The sequence below is a fragment of the Convolutriloba macropyga genome, chromosome 7, assembly GCF_964194025.1.
Source record: "Convolutriloba macropyga chromosome 7, txConMacr16.3, whole genome shotgun sequence".
Taxonomy (NCBI): domain Eukaryota; kingdom Metazoa; phylum Xenacoelomorpha; order Acoela; family Convolutidae; genus Convolutriloba; species Convolutriloba macropyga.
The window spans coordinates 33,488,322-33,506,300 of NC_134474.1; the positions used below are offsets into that span (position 1 = coordinate 33,488,322).

The window sequence follows — 17,979 nt, forward strand, 5'->3', positions numbered from 1 at the left end:
GCTGTTCGTGTCTCCTTTAGCAATTCTCTTTGGATTTCGCCATCTTGCATGCTTGCTATGAAGACATCACGAATGATTGATTCCTCGTGGCTTCCTAAACCGCAATTCAAGGATAGTTCACGAAGACAACCGTAGAACTTTTCCACAGGTTCTCCCTTCAGTTTTTTCTTGGTGAGAAAGGTATATCAATCGAAAGTGATGTTTCGTTGTTTAGTAAACACCCTATCTAGACTTTCCCAGAGATCCTTTGTTGTTACCCGATCAATCTGGATATTCGGTTCTTGGGAACCAAAAATTCGTCTACCCGCCATCCCCAGGCTGAGATACTTTAGGGAGACTGCTTTGTTATCACAATACTTCCAGGGTTTTTCACCGCACAATATAACTATGAGTTCTATTTTCTGACAACGATTTAGCCACGAGTTCTTCAATTGCTCGATTCGGATTTTCCGATCTCTTTCGCTCTGAGATGTGCTGTTTTCAACATTATCCTAGTATATAAGTTCAGGAGGTAGGATGACCTTGTCTGGGGGATCTTCGAGTAGAGTATCGATAGAAATACCCTCTTTTGCCATGATAGCCAACTTCAACATGATCTGCCAGCGAACCCAGCTCAAGGGTGGTTCTGGTGTTGGTTTCTCCCAAAAAGGTTCAATTCCAAGGAGTGCAGGTTCTTTGGTTTCTGACTGCGCCATGTGATATCGCTGACCGTAGAGATACGTATTTGAGCCACGAATCCACTTAGAAATTGTAGAGTGAGATTCGAGGTGCGAATCCAAGCTGTTACTAATTTGTGGGATTACCATTTTTAGTTTTGCAATTGAGCTACGAATGTAGCTGTATTTTTTCTGACGTGGAAATCCTCCTAAAATCCAATGGGATTCTTCTTATTGGAAAACAGGGTAGATTAAGAGCAACTGAATTAAGTAATGAAATTTATGAGAATGAAATATGATAAGAAGTGGGTGATGTGAACGAACTAAAAAGATGAATTATTAGTCGACGGCAAACTTAACATATGTGAATTATGACTTTTAGTCAGACAAGGGCAAACTTAAGGTGAAACTATACTTAAACAACTGAACATGAACTTAATATGGTACAACCGTACCACAGTGATTATTATGATTAGCAAATTCATGCAACTATAGTATTGCCTCTTAGAAAAAAGCCTGTTCAAATGACATCCAAATAAACATATATAGTCTTCCCAGTTGATAGCTAATCGGTTGAACAGCTTCAACTTTTTACGTTTGTAAAAAAAATAGAGAGCACCCAATGGCTCTTTAAATGTTTTAATTGAGCCTAATGGATAGCTTTTCTTCGAAATTGTGTCTGAGAAAAAATAATTTTAAGAATCTAGACTTTTTATCGTATAAAATTTTAAACGTATCAGAAATTTAAATTTTTAAGTTACAGTTAAACTCTTCTTTTTGAGAATGACAATGCTTTTCAAAATTTTGCTACTTCAGATTTCATATTTTTTATAGGCCACGTTTCTTCAACAGGTCTTCGTGCCTCAGCAATTTCAACAAATGTAGAGTCTGTAATCAATTCCATTAACTGAGGGATTGATATAATGTAGATTTTTTAGCGAAAAATTAGAACCCTCGGCAAATTAAAATTGCCTCAGTTCTCTGTCGATTAACGGAAAACAATAATTTTTCATATTAATTTTGAAGAAGCAATGTGATTAATTAAGTGCCACGCCATTTTCTTTGGTATTTAAGATTGATAATTCAAACTGGAGATCACAAAAACAATGGTGCTTTACATGGAAAAAACTTTAAAACAAATTTTGATTCAATATTTGCCAAATTATGTCGCAGCTAAAAATTTTCTAAATGTTATTAAAGTCGAAACCATTCAATTTTCATCTACTTAAGACAATCAGCCCAATTATCGGTGTCTGGTTTTTTCATCCCTATTCATTTAACCCACTATCCCCCTATCGTTTAACCCCTCTATCATTTCTTCCGATTTTAATATATGGCTAAATGATAGAGGGGTGAACACATCGGGGTTAAATGATAGGTGGTTAAATAAATAGGGGTGAAAAGAAGTAGAACCTAATTATCACCTCAGCTCTCATTTCTTTGGTCCAAAAAATACAGTAATGTTTCTTCAAGAGCCGCTTGTTTCGCAATATCGATCCCAATCTTAATCAACTGTATTTAAATTTTTCTAACGGACAGGTGTAGTAATTGAATTAAAACAATAGACGAATTGACAGTTTTGAAAAAATTTTATTTTGGAATTAGGAAAATACTTTTTTAGCGTGTACTAATCAAAAGAGACTGCTTTGAACTATTTTCGGCTCAAAAATCCGGTTTTGACAAAACTACTCAAAAAAATATTCAAATACAAATTACAGTTTACAACAGACAAAAATGTTTAAAATTGAGGTAATACAAAAACTAAACATTTAACAGCTTTTATAAAATTGTGTGCCACCTGTTGGTGCTGATTTTCTTAAAGTTTAGCTTGAATAAGGTTTTTTATTGTACACCTTCAAAACCTTTTCAAGTTTCAAAAAAGTTTAAATTTAGTTTCGGTAAATTTTCTGAACAGAAACCCTTATAACAATCAAAAACAATTAACTATAGATAAGTTAGGGTAATTAATTAGTTGTTCTTTTTACCATATATTGATGAAACTGATACCTAACTTCATTTAGGCTGTTTTTTTAATAAAATATCTTTTTTGTCGATGAACTGCTAACGGATAATGAACTATTATTTGTGCATACATTCAAGGATGAATATTTCCATTAGTTTTACGCGCAGAAATGTGTGTTTGTTCAATTGCAAAGTTTTTTTGCTTAATCAAAAAAAATTAAAAACCGGTTGTCATTTCTCTGCAGCTCCTCCGTTAGACTGTTTTTCCAATATGTGGTGATAATAGTTTTCTTTTAATTCGGGCAGTTAAGGGCGAAAAAACTTAGCAAACCCTTACACTTTTTTATTGCATTTGATGCTTACAATTAAATCATGTCTGACTTTATACAGTAGAGATAAATCAAAAATTTGATTCAAAAATTCTACAGCATTCAGTTCAAGAAGTCCCTTTAAAATGCAGTAGACAACAACGTCAGAATTTTACATTCACAACGTATGTGAATTTTTTGTTTTTAACCTTAAGTTGTAACTGGAAGTTCTTTAGTCCGTCTTTGACACTCCGAACCTAGACAAGCACATCATGGGGTTGATGAAAAAATGTAACTGCATTCTTTCAACTTTCATCATATTGTTTTTTCAAGACAAATGCAAGAACATAGGCAGTTATTCAAGACATAACCGACCATTAGCGGTTGGCTTCGTCAGTAGCTAGCCACGGGGGGCGGGGGTGCACCGGGGGCTGATGGGGCAACACTGGGTGGGGGGGCAACAGCGCGGTGGGGGTGCAGGCAATAGTGGGGGTGGGGGTCAACGGGGGGTGTCTCAACCTCTAAGAACCGCCCTTCAGACCATAAGTATAAGTCTCCAAAACACTTTGAGCTGAAACAGAGCTGAAAGGCTCTAAGAGCACTTAGTGCACGCTGGTCGCTACCTGTTTATCTTGTTTTTGAGGACGAAAAGTCAAAAGAGTCAGACGAAAAATCGGTCAGGCGAAAAATCATTTAAAAAACCGCCAGAACTAATATAATTGCTGCAAACTTCGTTTGAGAGCAATTAATTAGAAATTTATTTTAACATTTATGAAACATTAAGGTAAGAAAGATATCTTGAGTTCCTCGTGAACTCTTACTGTCGACGCTATTTCTGACCACCTGGGCCCTTTTGAGAACTTATAATCAAAATTATCCGCAATTTGGCAATAAAAATGAATGGCAACGGAGAGGGGTGTCTAGTATACGGGTTTAGGGGTGGAATGAGGTGGAGGGAATGTTTTTTGGGGGTTGAGTTGGGAGAGGGTGTGAAGTGTGTGTGTGTGGGGGGGGGGGGGGGATTTATACCTCTTTAGTTTCGGTTAAGCGCATTCGTAGGGACTGGTTAAACTTTAGGCTCCAACAGAAACGTCATGCTCTCCTGGCGTTACTTGTTTATCCCGTTTTTGAGGACCAAAGGTCAAATAGTTAGGCAAAAAAACGTGAAAAAAGTTGGTAGACTGAAAAATCTCATAAAAACGACCATCCGAACTAACATCACTGCCACACAAACTTTGAGCGTCAAATTAAAAAATAATCGCCATTTTTACCAACACTTAACACAAGCAAAATACATGTTAACAAACGTTCGAGCCTTTTTTGGAACGGGATCTCCTTAAAATGCGTCATGTAGTTGATTTCGAAGGAGCTCTCACGTCTTTAAAATGGTACCAGATATTGTCACGCAACTCCTTCAAAGTCGAAAGTTAGTCCTAACTTTTTTCAAAAAATCTGGGACAATTACTCAATTCAATCTTGTTTTACATGTTAAACCTCCTAATTGATCAATTTTACAATTGCACTTCATTTTGAGCATATCAACATCAACCTATTCTTTCAGCTGGATTTATTCTTTCGGGCTCTACAGCAGAAAAAACAGTGTCTGAGCAACAAGATAAATACAGGCTTGGTAACTTTCATAAGACCTATAAATTTTGTAAAGCGTACATGTCTATTTTATGCCACAGTCAAAAAATGTTTCTTCATGTTTGTGTTGAATAGTTTTTATTAGATTAGCATTTCTCAAACTCAAATTCTAAAAGCTGTAATATAAACATATTTAATTGAAAAGACGCGATACATTTAAAGGATTAACTCAGAAAACATTTTCAAACAAATGACAATGGCAATCGTACAACAGACCAACCACAAGCCACATACACATAATAAGTATGTACAAAATAATGATAGGCACAATATATGTTGGCAATCACGCAATGCAATACAACACCAGATCAATAAAATTATCTTCAAAATCGTCAAATGTCCCGTCGATTATTAAGTCCATGATAAAGCATTTATGAAAGTTAAACAGCAGAGCTCTGATAACTCACTTGGTTGCGATTTAAATCATGAGCCAGTTTCCTCATTAATCCAACTCAACGCCGACAATATCAATGACACACTGGCAGCCTATGGTGTCCATGAATTAGTTCGTGTTCACTGTTCAATGTTGAATGGAGTATCGACTTCGATGACTCCACAGTCCTTGATCGTGACAGTGTCTTTGGGAGTGGATCCAGACACCGGGGTATTCTCAATAGCTCTTACCACTTCCTGTAAACAAATAGAGGACAATCAATATAAATGCTGCTCAAAGATGATGTTACTACTCGTAGAAAAAAAATAAACTTTTTATTTTACAAATTTCATAGAAACTTTCAAAGAAACTTTATGATTTAAATCACATTGGCAAGCAGCCAACAACTGAGCAATACGCATCCGTCGACTGACAAGCAGTTAGATTCACTTTTCTAAACAATTCTCCACTTTGAGAAGGGATAAATATGTTTAATTTGACTGATAACCTGGATAGGTCGTTTCTAGTGTAGAATTGGGTCACAGGACATTTTACCCAATCCCAAAATACCCAGTTTGCCGAGAAAAACCCTATGCCACGATACCCAATTAATTCTTAAATTTTGAAGCTCAATAGTCCGGTTAAAATTTAACAAATGTATGACAAGCATTTTTCATCGGTGCCAGGGCAAATTACACAACACCGTAAAACCCAAGTTCCAAAACAACCAATGCCAAAGTAGCCACTCCGAAATACCATAAACAGCTATTAGTTGGTAAAATCCGTCTATTAGTTTCAGCTATTATCATAAGCAGATATTAGTTGGCAAAATAAATTGCATAAAGCATCTTGAGGCTTGACTCAGAGTAATGGTTGGACATAAAATAAACGCATTGAATAAGTAATATTACTTGGCATATGTCTCAGCAAAAGTCGCTTGACTTTGATCACTGAATTCCATTTAAAAATTTAGAGACGGAAATAACAGATTGAGAATGTTCAAAGTTAAATTTAGACAGTTGCAAACTTTATCATTATTGAAAAAGGAAAATGAATATAACCTAAAAATTATTCTTGGGCATGCTAAAGCGAAACAATTTCTTGGAAAATTGATGGCAATCGCCAGAAGATAACAATATTCAGTCAAAAATATCATAATTGAGAGCAATCTTCAGCCAATTGCGTTAAACATTTCAACACAAAGGTGTACTTCAGCAAAAAAAAAACGGACTCTCAACACCAAAAATTATAGAACATAAACAACTAACGTCGAGCGAATTGCTTGGAAAACATCTGCTGATAAACAAAGAACATATTTGCCTCGCCTGCAATCACTTGCAGGTCACACGTGACTAAGTCATTCAAGAAGTCAGAGAATATCAAGCTGTCAAAAATGAAGTCAGTCAAAGTCACTCTAGAATATTTCAAACAAAAACGGTCAAGCAAATAATTTGTGTAAAAAGGACATATTTACAATAACTGCTTTAAACATAGTTCGAGAGCAATTAAAAACAAATAGCATTATGGCACTATGGCAGTAGCAAACTACACAACGCGAATGTTTACATTCTGAACCCGATAAAAATTGCTGCACTTGCTGACTGACAACTTGCTGACAACCCAATTTCAGTTTTAACAACAGTGTACCCTGCATATTCAGATTGGAGGTTTCTCCCTCTCTCCACATTTATATATGCATTGCTCAGTAACAAAGGGGAGAATGTGGATCCAATATTGCTAGTATTTGTCAATTGAAATTATATTTCCTCAATACAAAAAATACACTAAAGCTCAGATTTTTTTACACAATTAAACAATTGAAACTTTATAAATTTATTTAGAAACTTGAAACATAGCCAGCAGATTGCCAGAAAATTGCCGCAATAGCTTCGTAGATGGGCTGTCTCAAAAAAACAGTAACATAAACAGGCCAAAAAAGCCAAAACAGGCCAATAAAATTTTTTATTGAATGCTGAGATATTATAATTTGATGAAGGACCTGTTTAAATCATTACTGCTTCTATTAGCTGATCCCAAATAACCTTCAATTAGAGTGGAACGCAAGCAATTGACCTGAACTCTTTGAATTTGAATTAAGTTAAATAAGTCGATTTTATAGTGCGAATTCATTTTTGACAATGAGTTAAGACACTTGTGACAAAAAATTAATCACCCAAATGGACAAAAAACCTCTTCACTTAGAGTGAAAAATGACGTCATACACGCAATTCAGTTGAAATTGCATGAACAAATGAACTAACAGCAGATTTCAAGTGATTGTGACGTCAAATGGCTGTAATAAAAACCTTGAAGACGAAAAAAAACCAACGGAATAATTTTGAAGCGACTCGAAGCGTCAAAAGTTCACAAGTAAAACAATAATTACAGATGCAACTACTGCCTTTTCTCTTAAAAAATAACTCTTCATCTCATCAGATTTGATTTTAAAAATTAAAAACCTAAACCACTCACCACGAAAAAGATTGGAGCAATGACATAATGGGAGAAGATAAAATAAAAAACAATTGTGAAAGCATACGGCAGATAATATTCTTAGAAACTAAACGAAATCTTTCAAAAAAATACTAGAATAATCTTTCAAAAAACGAATATTAGAATATAAGACTCAAAGAACACCAATTTTCATTGGAGTCACTACAATTACGACAAAAATATATTCTTCTCGCTTATTGGAGATGACAAAAACTAAATTGATCAACAAAAAGACAAAAAAACAATATAATTCAATGACAAAAAATGGTTTAAAATCAAAATTCGCAGAAAATAAATGTCAGCCAAAAATAAACGGCATTTCAGCAGTTCTCAGTTTTAAATGAAATCAATTGCAAACAAAATCAATTTTGGAGATTTTGAACAGAAATCAAACAAGGACTTTCTTGATATTTCAAAGTTAAATCAAAGTTTAAAAAAAGAAGTAGAAAATTAAATACGAAACTGTTCAGCGTTCGAGGCTACGAAAAAATGATACAGCTATTCTTCTGTAAGAAGCAGAAACAAAGTTGTCAAAAATTTTTTGAAATTGCACTTATTAAAAATTTTTCGCTTAATTCATATAGTGCAGGCCACAGAAAATTTGATTATGAGATAAAAAAATTAATCACTTACGGTGCACAAAAAGACTTTCAAAACCAAAAAACAAACAAAAAAAAACTGAAAAAAATTGACTAAAACCTTCGTAAGCATGTGTAAAACAAAAACCTCACGTTATAAAGAGGCCCTCAATGCAAAAAATATCAAATGCAAATTGCTATAGGCACTGATTTTTGATGAACAAGTCAATTTTAATGGTCCAAATTTGTCCAAATCTGAAATTAATCTACAAAAACCAAAACTCAACTAAATAATTGTGAAATATGTACTCATTTAGAATTTTAAACGCATTATCAGACTCTCAAAAACACTGCAGCAGCAATTTGAGAGGTTCACGCATTAATACATCTGCTATTAAAAATCATTCGCTGATCGAAACGCATGATCAAAACACTTCTCTTGCTCGGAAAAAATAGTTCACACGGCAAATTTACGCAAATTTAAGCCAAAACGCCCTCTGAACGAATAGTACTTCCAGCAAAAAACACGACCGGAAGAATTCCGGAAGCAACTCTAAGCGTCGGAAATTCACTAAAAAAACCATAACTAGAGCCGAAACCATTATCTTTTGTCGTAATTTTTATTCAACTCACCAGATTTGATGAAAATATTTGTAAAAAATATACCTCATAACGACAAAGATTTGATCACTGACATCATTGAAACTAGCTAGCATAAAAACAAGTACGTTACTTGGAGATTATAAAACAAGACTCAAAACTTTGAATGTAAAGACATAGTTTTGACAGAAGACACTAACGGTGGTATCTTGATACCACAGATCTTGACCGAATGGAAAAATCACAGGCTAAAAAACTGACCGGGCTTAAAAAATGCACACTGATTAACCAATGATAATTCTATAGAACACTCAGAGCTACCGAGTTGAATCTGCTACCAAAAAACAATCGGAAAGCACAATGCATGCATCATAATGAGAAACCCAATTGCATTCCTAAACAAAAACTGAAATTCACAGGACTTCTTTTGGCGTGACAGCACTGAAAAATTGAGACAAAAAAGAGAATTAGTTCTCTTTTTGGAGATATAAAACAAAATGAATCCAAGCAAATGTTTCAATATCTTGAAAAAAAAAGATTAGAGTAACACCCAAAAGCAAAAAAACGTTCAAAAAGAACCTAGCCTCAACAAAAATTCACAAACAAAAAGACCAATTCAAAAATTTTGAAAGTTAGAAATCGAATACAAAACTGAATTAAAATGGAAAATTTTACTTAGCATTTGTCGCTCAGAAGACTACATGCCCAAACTGTTGTCTCAATAAAATGTTGAAACAATTCAAAGATTCGAAACACTAAAATAATATTTAAAGTTTCAAAATATTGTTAAAACTGCGTTTATGAGCAAATTTTTACTGAGTTACAAAAATAACGCCAAATACTAAACAAATCATTTATAAAACGAAATAAAAATTCATGCCAGTGCACAAAAAGACTTCTAGTAATTAAAAGCGGAAAAAATTGTACAACGATGGCAAAAATGGGATTAGTATACAAACAATTCTACTACACAAAAAAGGCTAAGTTAAAGAGAAGTACCTAATAAATGAACTGTAAGGAAGACGCTGCCATACATACTTAATTTTTTTAAAGAAAAATGTCCTTTCAAAAATCCAAAAATAAAGAAATCAATGAAAAAATTCCAAAAATTAAATTAAAAATATCTCAAAAACTTTGTGGTATCAGATTCGGAGAGCTACAGACTAATACAGCATTGGTCAACAACTGCTGATACAAAAAACCAAATAACAAGGAAAGAAACTGAGCCAGATGGACGAAAAACGGCTAAAGAAGTTTATCTGTACGCACCATTCTCTCGAAAACATTTCGAAGTCGAAAAGTCATTCACTGAACGCAGGACATGATCAAAAACTTCTCTCGCTCAGAAAAAATTACTTCATACAATTTAGCTCACTTTCGCTTTTAGGTATAACCACTGCTTGGAGAAGTAGTACTTCCGGTAGAAAAAACCTCAAGAAAACCAATACCCCTCTTCGAAACGTAAAAACCCAAAGAAGGCCAATAATACCCAACTATCGCTTTGCGGCTATTAATCACAAACATTACTTCAAGAATCTAAATTCAAATTCAAACATAGCCGGCAGATTGCCAGTCAGTAGCCGCCGTTGGTGCGCATGATGAACATCGAGATTGAAACAGAAAAAGAAAAAAAGAAGGGATAAATCGACCGATTTTTTCTGTTTTTTTTTTTCAGTGTCAAAAAGTGTTCTAATTTAGCGTGCAGTTTCAGTTGGATTCTAAAACTACACTCAATTCAGCTTTTAAACTGAAAGCTAGTTAGCATAATACCAATGTCATCTAGCATACACTCTAAGAACTTTGATAACATAATTCTCAATGACTTCAAGATCGTTTGACTTTGACAGCTTTCACCACATAAGAATTGAACGCGTGAAGGAATTCAAAATCCATGTAGTTGAAACAGTGAGTGAAATAAGTGAGAAGTCAAACGTGAAAATCGTGACTTATGTAAAACAAAAAAAAATGTGATCAAAAGCTAAAGCGAATTTCTTTTTTAAAAAAGGAGACCTAAATAATATCCAATAAAAAGCTGACGTCGGCTATTAATAAAAAAACTGCTCAAGACAAAAAAATCACTAATTTTTATTTAAAAAATAAATTGAAAAAGAACCAATTGAAACTACTATACAATCCATTATGATTCATTAGTGAGCCAATGAGATCAGTCATTAATGCATTATGACTTAATGACCGGTCTTTATATGTCTATCCCTTCTTTCAATTTTGCTTATTTGACTTTGACCGTACTCACTACATTACGTAACTCAACACGTAAAAGAACTTAAATCCATTCAGTTGAAACAGCGAGTGAAGTAAGTCAGAAGTCAAACGCGAAAATTGTTACTTAGGTAAAACAAAAGACGTGATCAAAAGGTTACGCGAATTAGAAAAAAAACATAGCAGGACAAGTCCTGACGTACAATTCAAAGAACTTTTATTACAAAAAAAACTATTATTATAACAAAAAAACTAGACCTAGAATGGACTGAGTGAATTGTGAAAACCATTTCTAAAAAAAATGAGATAAATTTAAAAAAAAACAGATTAATTTCAAAATGTCGCACGTGAACAGAAAACCACAAGCTAGAAATGAAAAATTGGTTAAAAAAAAACTAGGCCTAGAACAAACTATGAGAAAAGATCAGATCAAAAAAATCAAAAAAACAGAACAAATCAAAGTGAAATTGCCGCATGTGAACAAAAAACCACTAGCGAGAAAGCGAATTTTTGTTCAAACACCGCTTTCTCACTCTGCTTTAAAATTAGAGCGACAAAATTTCACGCCGCAAAACCAATCACTTTTTCGCTCACCTTCCTGTTTCGGCGTGACCGAAATCATCACTCCAATTTGACTTCAAAAATCATGAAAAAGTGTGAACAGATCTTTAAAAAAAGACAGCGCCCCAATACAATTCAAATTCTTAATAGCCGCCTGGAATTGAGGCCGCGGCTATTAATTAGGAGCACTATTATAGCCACCTGGAATTGAGGACTCGGCTATTAATAACCAGGAAAATAGACTATAAGTTCTTTCAAAGTTGATAAAGACTACGAACCCTATTTTTTGAAAAAATGATGCGCAACTCATATGATACTTTCTCATTAATGCACTGTGAACAACTTATTGAGCTTGTCTTATTGACAATTCAGAGAGCGAATTGCGATTGAGAACGTGTTGCTCAAGATACTGAACCGCATACGAAACTATCATTGTGACAAAAACACAAAGAGAATCGCTAATAAATATCTTTGAATTGTAAAAAAAGACAGCGCCCCAATACAATTCAAAATCTTTGAATTGTAAAAAAGGAGAGCGCCTTAATAATAGCCGTTGAGAAGCTGACGGCGGCTATTAAACAAGCTGTCTAATGGTAAACCAACTGTTTGTACAAAAAATGCATAATGTTAAAAATCTGGTTTGTCTTGACAGCTAGCTTGAGTTGAATTAAGTTTTGAAAAAACAAACCAAAACAGCAGAATTTTTTTCAAATAATCACTCTCCTTTCCGCATTCTATCCCCTCTGATTCTACTGAAACGTTCCGATCAATCATTATGTGTACGATCTGCATTATTCGGCTTAGTGTTGCATACACTATATTTTTTGTCAACAATAGTTAATATGGTTTGGTTGCTTTTCGGGTATATTCTGGCACAGTGGATATTTCGACATTGTATTTTGTCTTGACTCCAAATATTCTTCTATAATCATCAAAAAATAGCTATAGGCGTCATTCTTAAAAATAGTTAAGAAAGTATTTCTGACCTCGCCCATGAGAACTTTGCCGAAAACGACGTGTTTTCCGTCCAACCAGGCTGTCTTGACTGTCGTGATGAAGAACTGGCTGCCATTAGTATCCTTTCCTGCGTTGGCCATGGAGAGGTACATTGGTCCGTAGTGCTTCAGCTTGAAGTTCTCATCTTCAAACTTGTTACCATAAATGCTCTTTCCTGACAACAAGCATAACTTCAAGCACGCGAACTCCAACTACATTAAAAATGACCGTTCAGAAATCTTGAAATCAAACAAAAACTACCCACTCACCTCGGGCGAATTGTTCTCAAACGACCAGTTGGCTTCGACAGCAGCCAGTTGGGGCTTAGGGATGCTAGCATTAGGGTGGGGGAGGAGGGGCCAAATCGCGAGGTGGAGGTTGGACCGGAGGGGGGGGGGGGGGGGGGGGTGAATGGGGGTGATTTGGGGGAGGGTAGAGAGGTGAGGGGGGCGTGACCAAAGATGTAGTCAAACTCTTAAGATTAAAAAAACCCTTCACAACATAAATTTGTCTCCTCAAAACAGTGTCGGTGAATCGCAATCTTAGAGACTAGTAAGGCTCTAAGAGAGCTGCTCAGCTATGTAATGCCCTGCCGGCTTTGCCCGTTTATTTAGTTTTTGAAGTCGAAAAGTTAAAAGCGTCAGACGAAAAATCGGTCAAGCAAAAAATAACATTAAAAAAGACCGCATGACTAACATGACCACCCCCCCCCCCCCCCCCCCCCAGCTTATAGCCTACTGCTCCCCTAAATCATTGTAAATATACCATAACAGGTGCTATACTGGGAAAGACGGAAACTTCGGTTTAGAGCAATTAATCATAAATTCTTTCTATAACTCGGTAAAAGGAATTTAAACGCTGAAAAGCAGGCTCTGAGCGGATTTGAACCACTGATCTCCGGTTTACAAGACCGGAGCATTAACCACTATGCTACAGAGCCGCTACAACCATCACCATTTGTACAAAACAGAACAAGAAAGTGATCTTAGAGCTTATTCCCCTTCGCTTTATTTAACACTCCCTTCGCTTTATTTAACTTCATAACGCCCACATAGTCTAGCTTAACAAACTCAGTCAATCTAATTGCCGCATCCTGACTTGTACATTGATACGCAAATTTTCACATCAGCAAAATAATCGCTTGGTTTGGATATGAGTGTTCTAATGTGGAATAGATAAGTGTTCTAATGTGGAGAGTACTAATGTGGAATAGATGTTCTCTCCATTCTTTGTCAACCATTCCCGCTACATTCTGAATTATACAAAAAAGATTTGCACATACCCCCAGTTCCATCTCCTCGGGTGAAGTCACCGCCTTGGATCATGAAGTCTTTGATAACTCGATGGAAGGTACTGCCCTTGTAGCCTTCTGGTTTCTAAAGCGAACAAGCAATTCCATCATTGACACTTTTTCAAGTAGTTTAGAATTTTTTTCACTGTAGCTCATGAAATGACGCAATGAATTTAATGTAAGGAATGCAATACATCGCTCAAATGGTGGAGGGGTATTCTATGTACTGCGTTTTCTTTGTTCGGCCAATTTTTGTGCTAGAAGAACAGTCAGTACTAAAAGGCGACAGAAACATCACGGGGTAACACTACGAATTATATGAACTGCAACAATTGAGAGACGCTTACAAGAACATTTACAGCAAACTTTCTAGAAAAGGTTATAACCAATCTTATAATGTCGTTCTCCGCCCCAGCCCCCCGTAGCTCAGTGCAGCTCTAACTGCTGTTCTCCAGAATTAACTTTCTAATTCCATCTGATAGATCATACTTCTGAAAAGACCTATTAAAAAACTTTTCCAAATCCTTCTGCCTCAAAAATTGACAGGTGCTTATCATCCCACATTGAGTTCATTTTCTAGTTTCAGGAGCTTTAGTTCACATAAAAACAGGAGATCGATATCCGTTAATTACTTCTTAATTGTTGCGCTTGATATCCCTGGCCGTGGATTTGCAAAATGTTTACTGACAATGGTTAGTTCTTTTACTAGCCATGCGTCAACTAGACATTCCTTTTTATAATGAAATCAACGCAACTAGTAAAAAGAATCCGAAAGTTTGTTTGAGGAATCTGCTTTGAAATCTAAGTCGCACTGAAGTCTATTAGTTCTATTAAAGTCTTTTTATCTTTTGGCGTTATATTTATTGTCTACGGGAAATAAGAAGGTACCCGATTCACAATTTACCAAATAAGCTCGATATTAGACAATGCAACAAACAAAAATTTTCTTTGCATCATAGAACTGATTCAGTAAATTAGTGACGAGCTCCAAAAATAATGCTGAACGCATATGTAGTTTCTCAAATTCTTGGTATAAATGGATATAACAATTTAATAGAAGTACTATAATTCTCGATAATTCAGAAGGCAAATCAGAAACTTCCAGGAAAAAAACTGAAAACATAGCCGGCAGATTGCCGGAAAAATAGCCGCGATAGACGCTTGTGACCTTCATGAATTGAAACAACTAAAGGAATAAGATAGACAGATCGATCACCAGTCCTTTAATAGACCACTAGACTTTTTGGGTTATATTTGGACTGTCAATTTTATGACATATATGGTCTATAAAGAAAAAGCCCTCAAAGAGCATTTTCAAAATTGATATTCGAAATCAAAAACTCAAGACCAATAATCAAGAATTAGGGCATATAAGTTTGGCACTACTTAGATGCACACTATTAACTAGTAAATGTTCATAAAATTTGAAGTTCCATAAGTGAGTTCAGAAATCATTTTTTAGTGAGGTAATTCACGCAATTGACCTAAAAGCAGAAAGGATGTCACGTACACAAATTTTAACTGCAAAGCAGTAGAAGTCACAGAATTCATTGAAAAAGTCAATTCCAAGAAGTCAGGTCGTAAGAATCATCGATGGAGACGACAAATTAAAAAAAAACATAGCAGGACAAGTCCTAACGCACAATTCAAAGAATTTTTATTGACTAAACAGAAAAACTAGACCTCGAATGGACTATGAGTGAATTGAGAAAATCATTTTTTAAGAAAAAATCAGAAAGAAGAAAAAAACAGAAAATTTATGTCAAAATGCCGCATGTGAAAAAAACACTAGCGAGATATGAAAACTTAATTCAAACAAAAAACTAGGGGCAGAATCAGCTGTGAAGGGATTGGGAAAAGCATCTAGAAAAAAATACGATCCAAAAAATCGAAAAAACTATAAAAATCAGAGTGAAATTGCCGCATGTGAACAAAAAACCACTAGCGAGAAAGATAATTTTTGTTCAAACACCGTTTTCTCACTCCTGCTTTCGGCTTGACCAAAATCACGACTCCAATTTGACTTCAAAAATGAAAATGTGTAAACAGATCTTAAAAAAACATAGCCGGAACAATTCCGGAAACATCTCGAAGTGAAAATCCATCTAAAAGCCATCCAATCAATCATCAGACAAAACGCGCCTCCACTAATTTATGATTATCTTGAAACCAAACGATTAAAAAAGTAAAAACAAAAAATCAAATCCGTTAAAATCTGATAAAAAAACCTTATCAAATTTTGTTATAAATTGAGATCCCCAATATAACTATTTCTGCCAAAATTATTTCATCAAAACAAATATTATTTAGTTAAACCACTTATGTGAGTTTTCTAAAATACTTGAGGCCAAATTTAAAAAGCTCTTAAAAAACAAATTGCACTAAAAACCTGGAAAAAGTTAGTAAAACTTTTATTATTATAAAAGCATATAAATCCAAAGAAAAACTCCTTTCAGCCGATAGGGCATCCAGATGCTCGCAAAACAATAGCTAAGTCATAATAGGCAAAGAAACTTGCCTAAAAAACAGAAAAAAAACGAAAAACTGCAAAAAATTAAGAAAAATAGTTCCAATTTTTGCCATTTATTCTCATATTTCTCAACAAAAAAATCATTCATATCCACAAAACTGTAACTAATTATTATCTAAAATTTCCTCAAGTAGAAGGGGTCTTTTCAATACCCATTTGAGCCAGTAAAACAAAACCATCGTCAAAAAAAACGCAAAAATTGCCCGAAAATCAGCCAAATACATGAAAAACCTCCGAATTAGCCTAAAATTCATATGAATTTCCCGAAACCTTCAAACCACTAACAAAACCAGCATAAAATTAAAACAAAATCATAACCAAACCTCAAACAAAAAAAAATGAAAAAAATGCTTTAAAATGCCGCACGTGAACAAAAAATTTCGCTCGCTTACAGAATTTTTTCTCAAACCTCAATTTCTCGCTTTCTAGAAAACAGCGATATGAACAAAAAAACCACTCTCTTTTCGCTCCACTCTTCATTTTGCTCAGCAACAAAATTACCACGCGGTTGCTATCGCTCTCTCGAAGTAATTCAACAATTTGGCTTCACCTGGAAGTTTAACTTCTCGACGGTGATAACAACCGTGTGATAATATTCATTACTATGATAAAATTAACGGCAAGGCGTCATCAGCATCGCAAACGTTGGAGGCGGTAGAAAAATCTGGATCTTTTCCGTTGCCCCCCCCCCCCCCCAGTACGTTATGCACACCGCACTTACAGAGCACGTGCCAGCCATTACATAGCAAATCAAGATTTAAATATATAGCACGTGCTGTTGGGGAGCAAATAATATGCACCACTAAGCTGTGGGTGGGGGGACAAACGGAGATTCAAAAAAATCTTCTTATTAATGAAATGAAGCTATTTAAAAAAAGATCACTAACCTCTCGTTCGGCTAAAGTATAAAAATTTTTAACTGTTTTGGGTACAGTTTTTCCAAACAATCCAATTTCAATGCGTCCAATCTCTTTGTCTCCAATTTGCATATCGAAGAAAACCTAAACATCAATTTGAATTCGACACGACGGCAAACTAAAACAAAATTAGTGCTCACAAAATGTATTCACCTTCTTAGTTATTACTGGTCCTTTCGCTGTGTCTCCTCTGGAAAAGAAGGACACAATGAAGAGAACTGTTGCAATTCCACCAAGCGCGTACCTGAAAAACCACAGGATTTGCTTTTACATAAAAGCGTCAAGAGAACGTTTCGAGAAAAAAAGGACTATTCGCTTCAAAAATTAAAAGTATGAATAGGTCACACTTACATGATACGGTTCACTTTGAGCCTAGCAATGATGTATGCACAAGTCAGCTCTGAAAACAGCACTCAACTCAATATGCTGTGGTTAAAACAAGCAACTATTGAATTTAACAATTTTTCTGTTTGAAAATTGTGCATATGAAGCCAACAGTGGATTGATAGTTGTGTCGCTTTTTCATTGGTTGCAGTTTTCCATTTTTAAATTATGCATTGTATTCGTGGATTCAATTGAAACAAGCAAATATAATAGTACAAACTTGTAAAACTTGCCTGCATAGCGCAAGTCCTGTAACTGTATGTCTGAGATTATGAAACTTCGAACCCTAATATTACTTAGCAAACTAATATAAACAAACCATCATATTAAACAGGCCAGAGGAAGCCATTGCTCTTGAGTCTGTTTGCTGAGTAGATCCGATGATTTTCTCATTATGAAATTCAATATATCGGCAGATTTGTAAAGTTTAATTTTGGAATCTTTCTTTTCTCCTCCCCCCCCC

At 35.0% G+C, this 17,979-nt stretch overlaps 1 protein-coding gene and 1 non-coding gene across 2 annotated transcripts; both read right to left on the reverse strand.

Moving 5' to 3' along the window:
* Positions 1 to 4,692: 4,692 nt before the first annotated feature.
* On the reverse strand, positions 4,693 to 17,637 carry LOC142342796 (peptidyl-prolyl cis-trans isomerase B-like). The gene is made up of 6 exons (XM_075394371.1): positions 17,484 to 17,637; positions 17,286 to 17,376; positions 17,103 to 17,216; positions 13,677 to 13,770; positions 12,385 to 12,569; positions 4,693 to 5,203 (listed from the first exon to the last, which is right to left on the reverse strand). Coding segments are annotated over exons 1-6 (603 nt in total). The 5' UTR covers positions 17,486 to 17,637; the 3' UTR covers positions 4,693 to 5,086.
* Positions 13,262 to 13,334, reverse strand: Trnat-ugu (transfer RNA threonine (anticodon UGU)). Its single transcript has one exon. It is a non-coding gene; the product is annotated as a tRNA-Thr (tRNA).
* Positions 17,638 to 17,979: the final 342 nt, after the last annotated feature.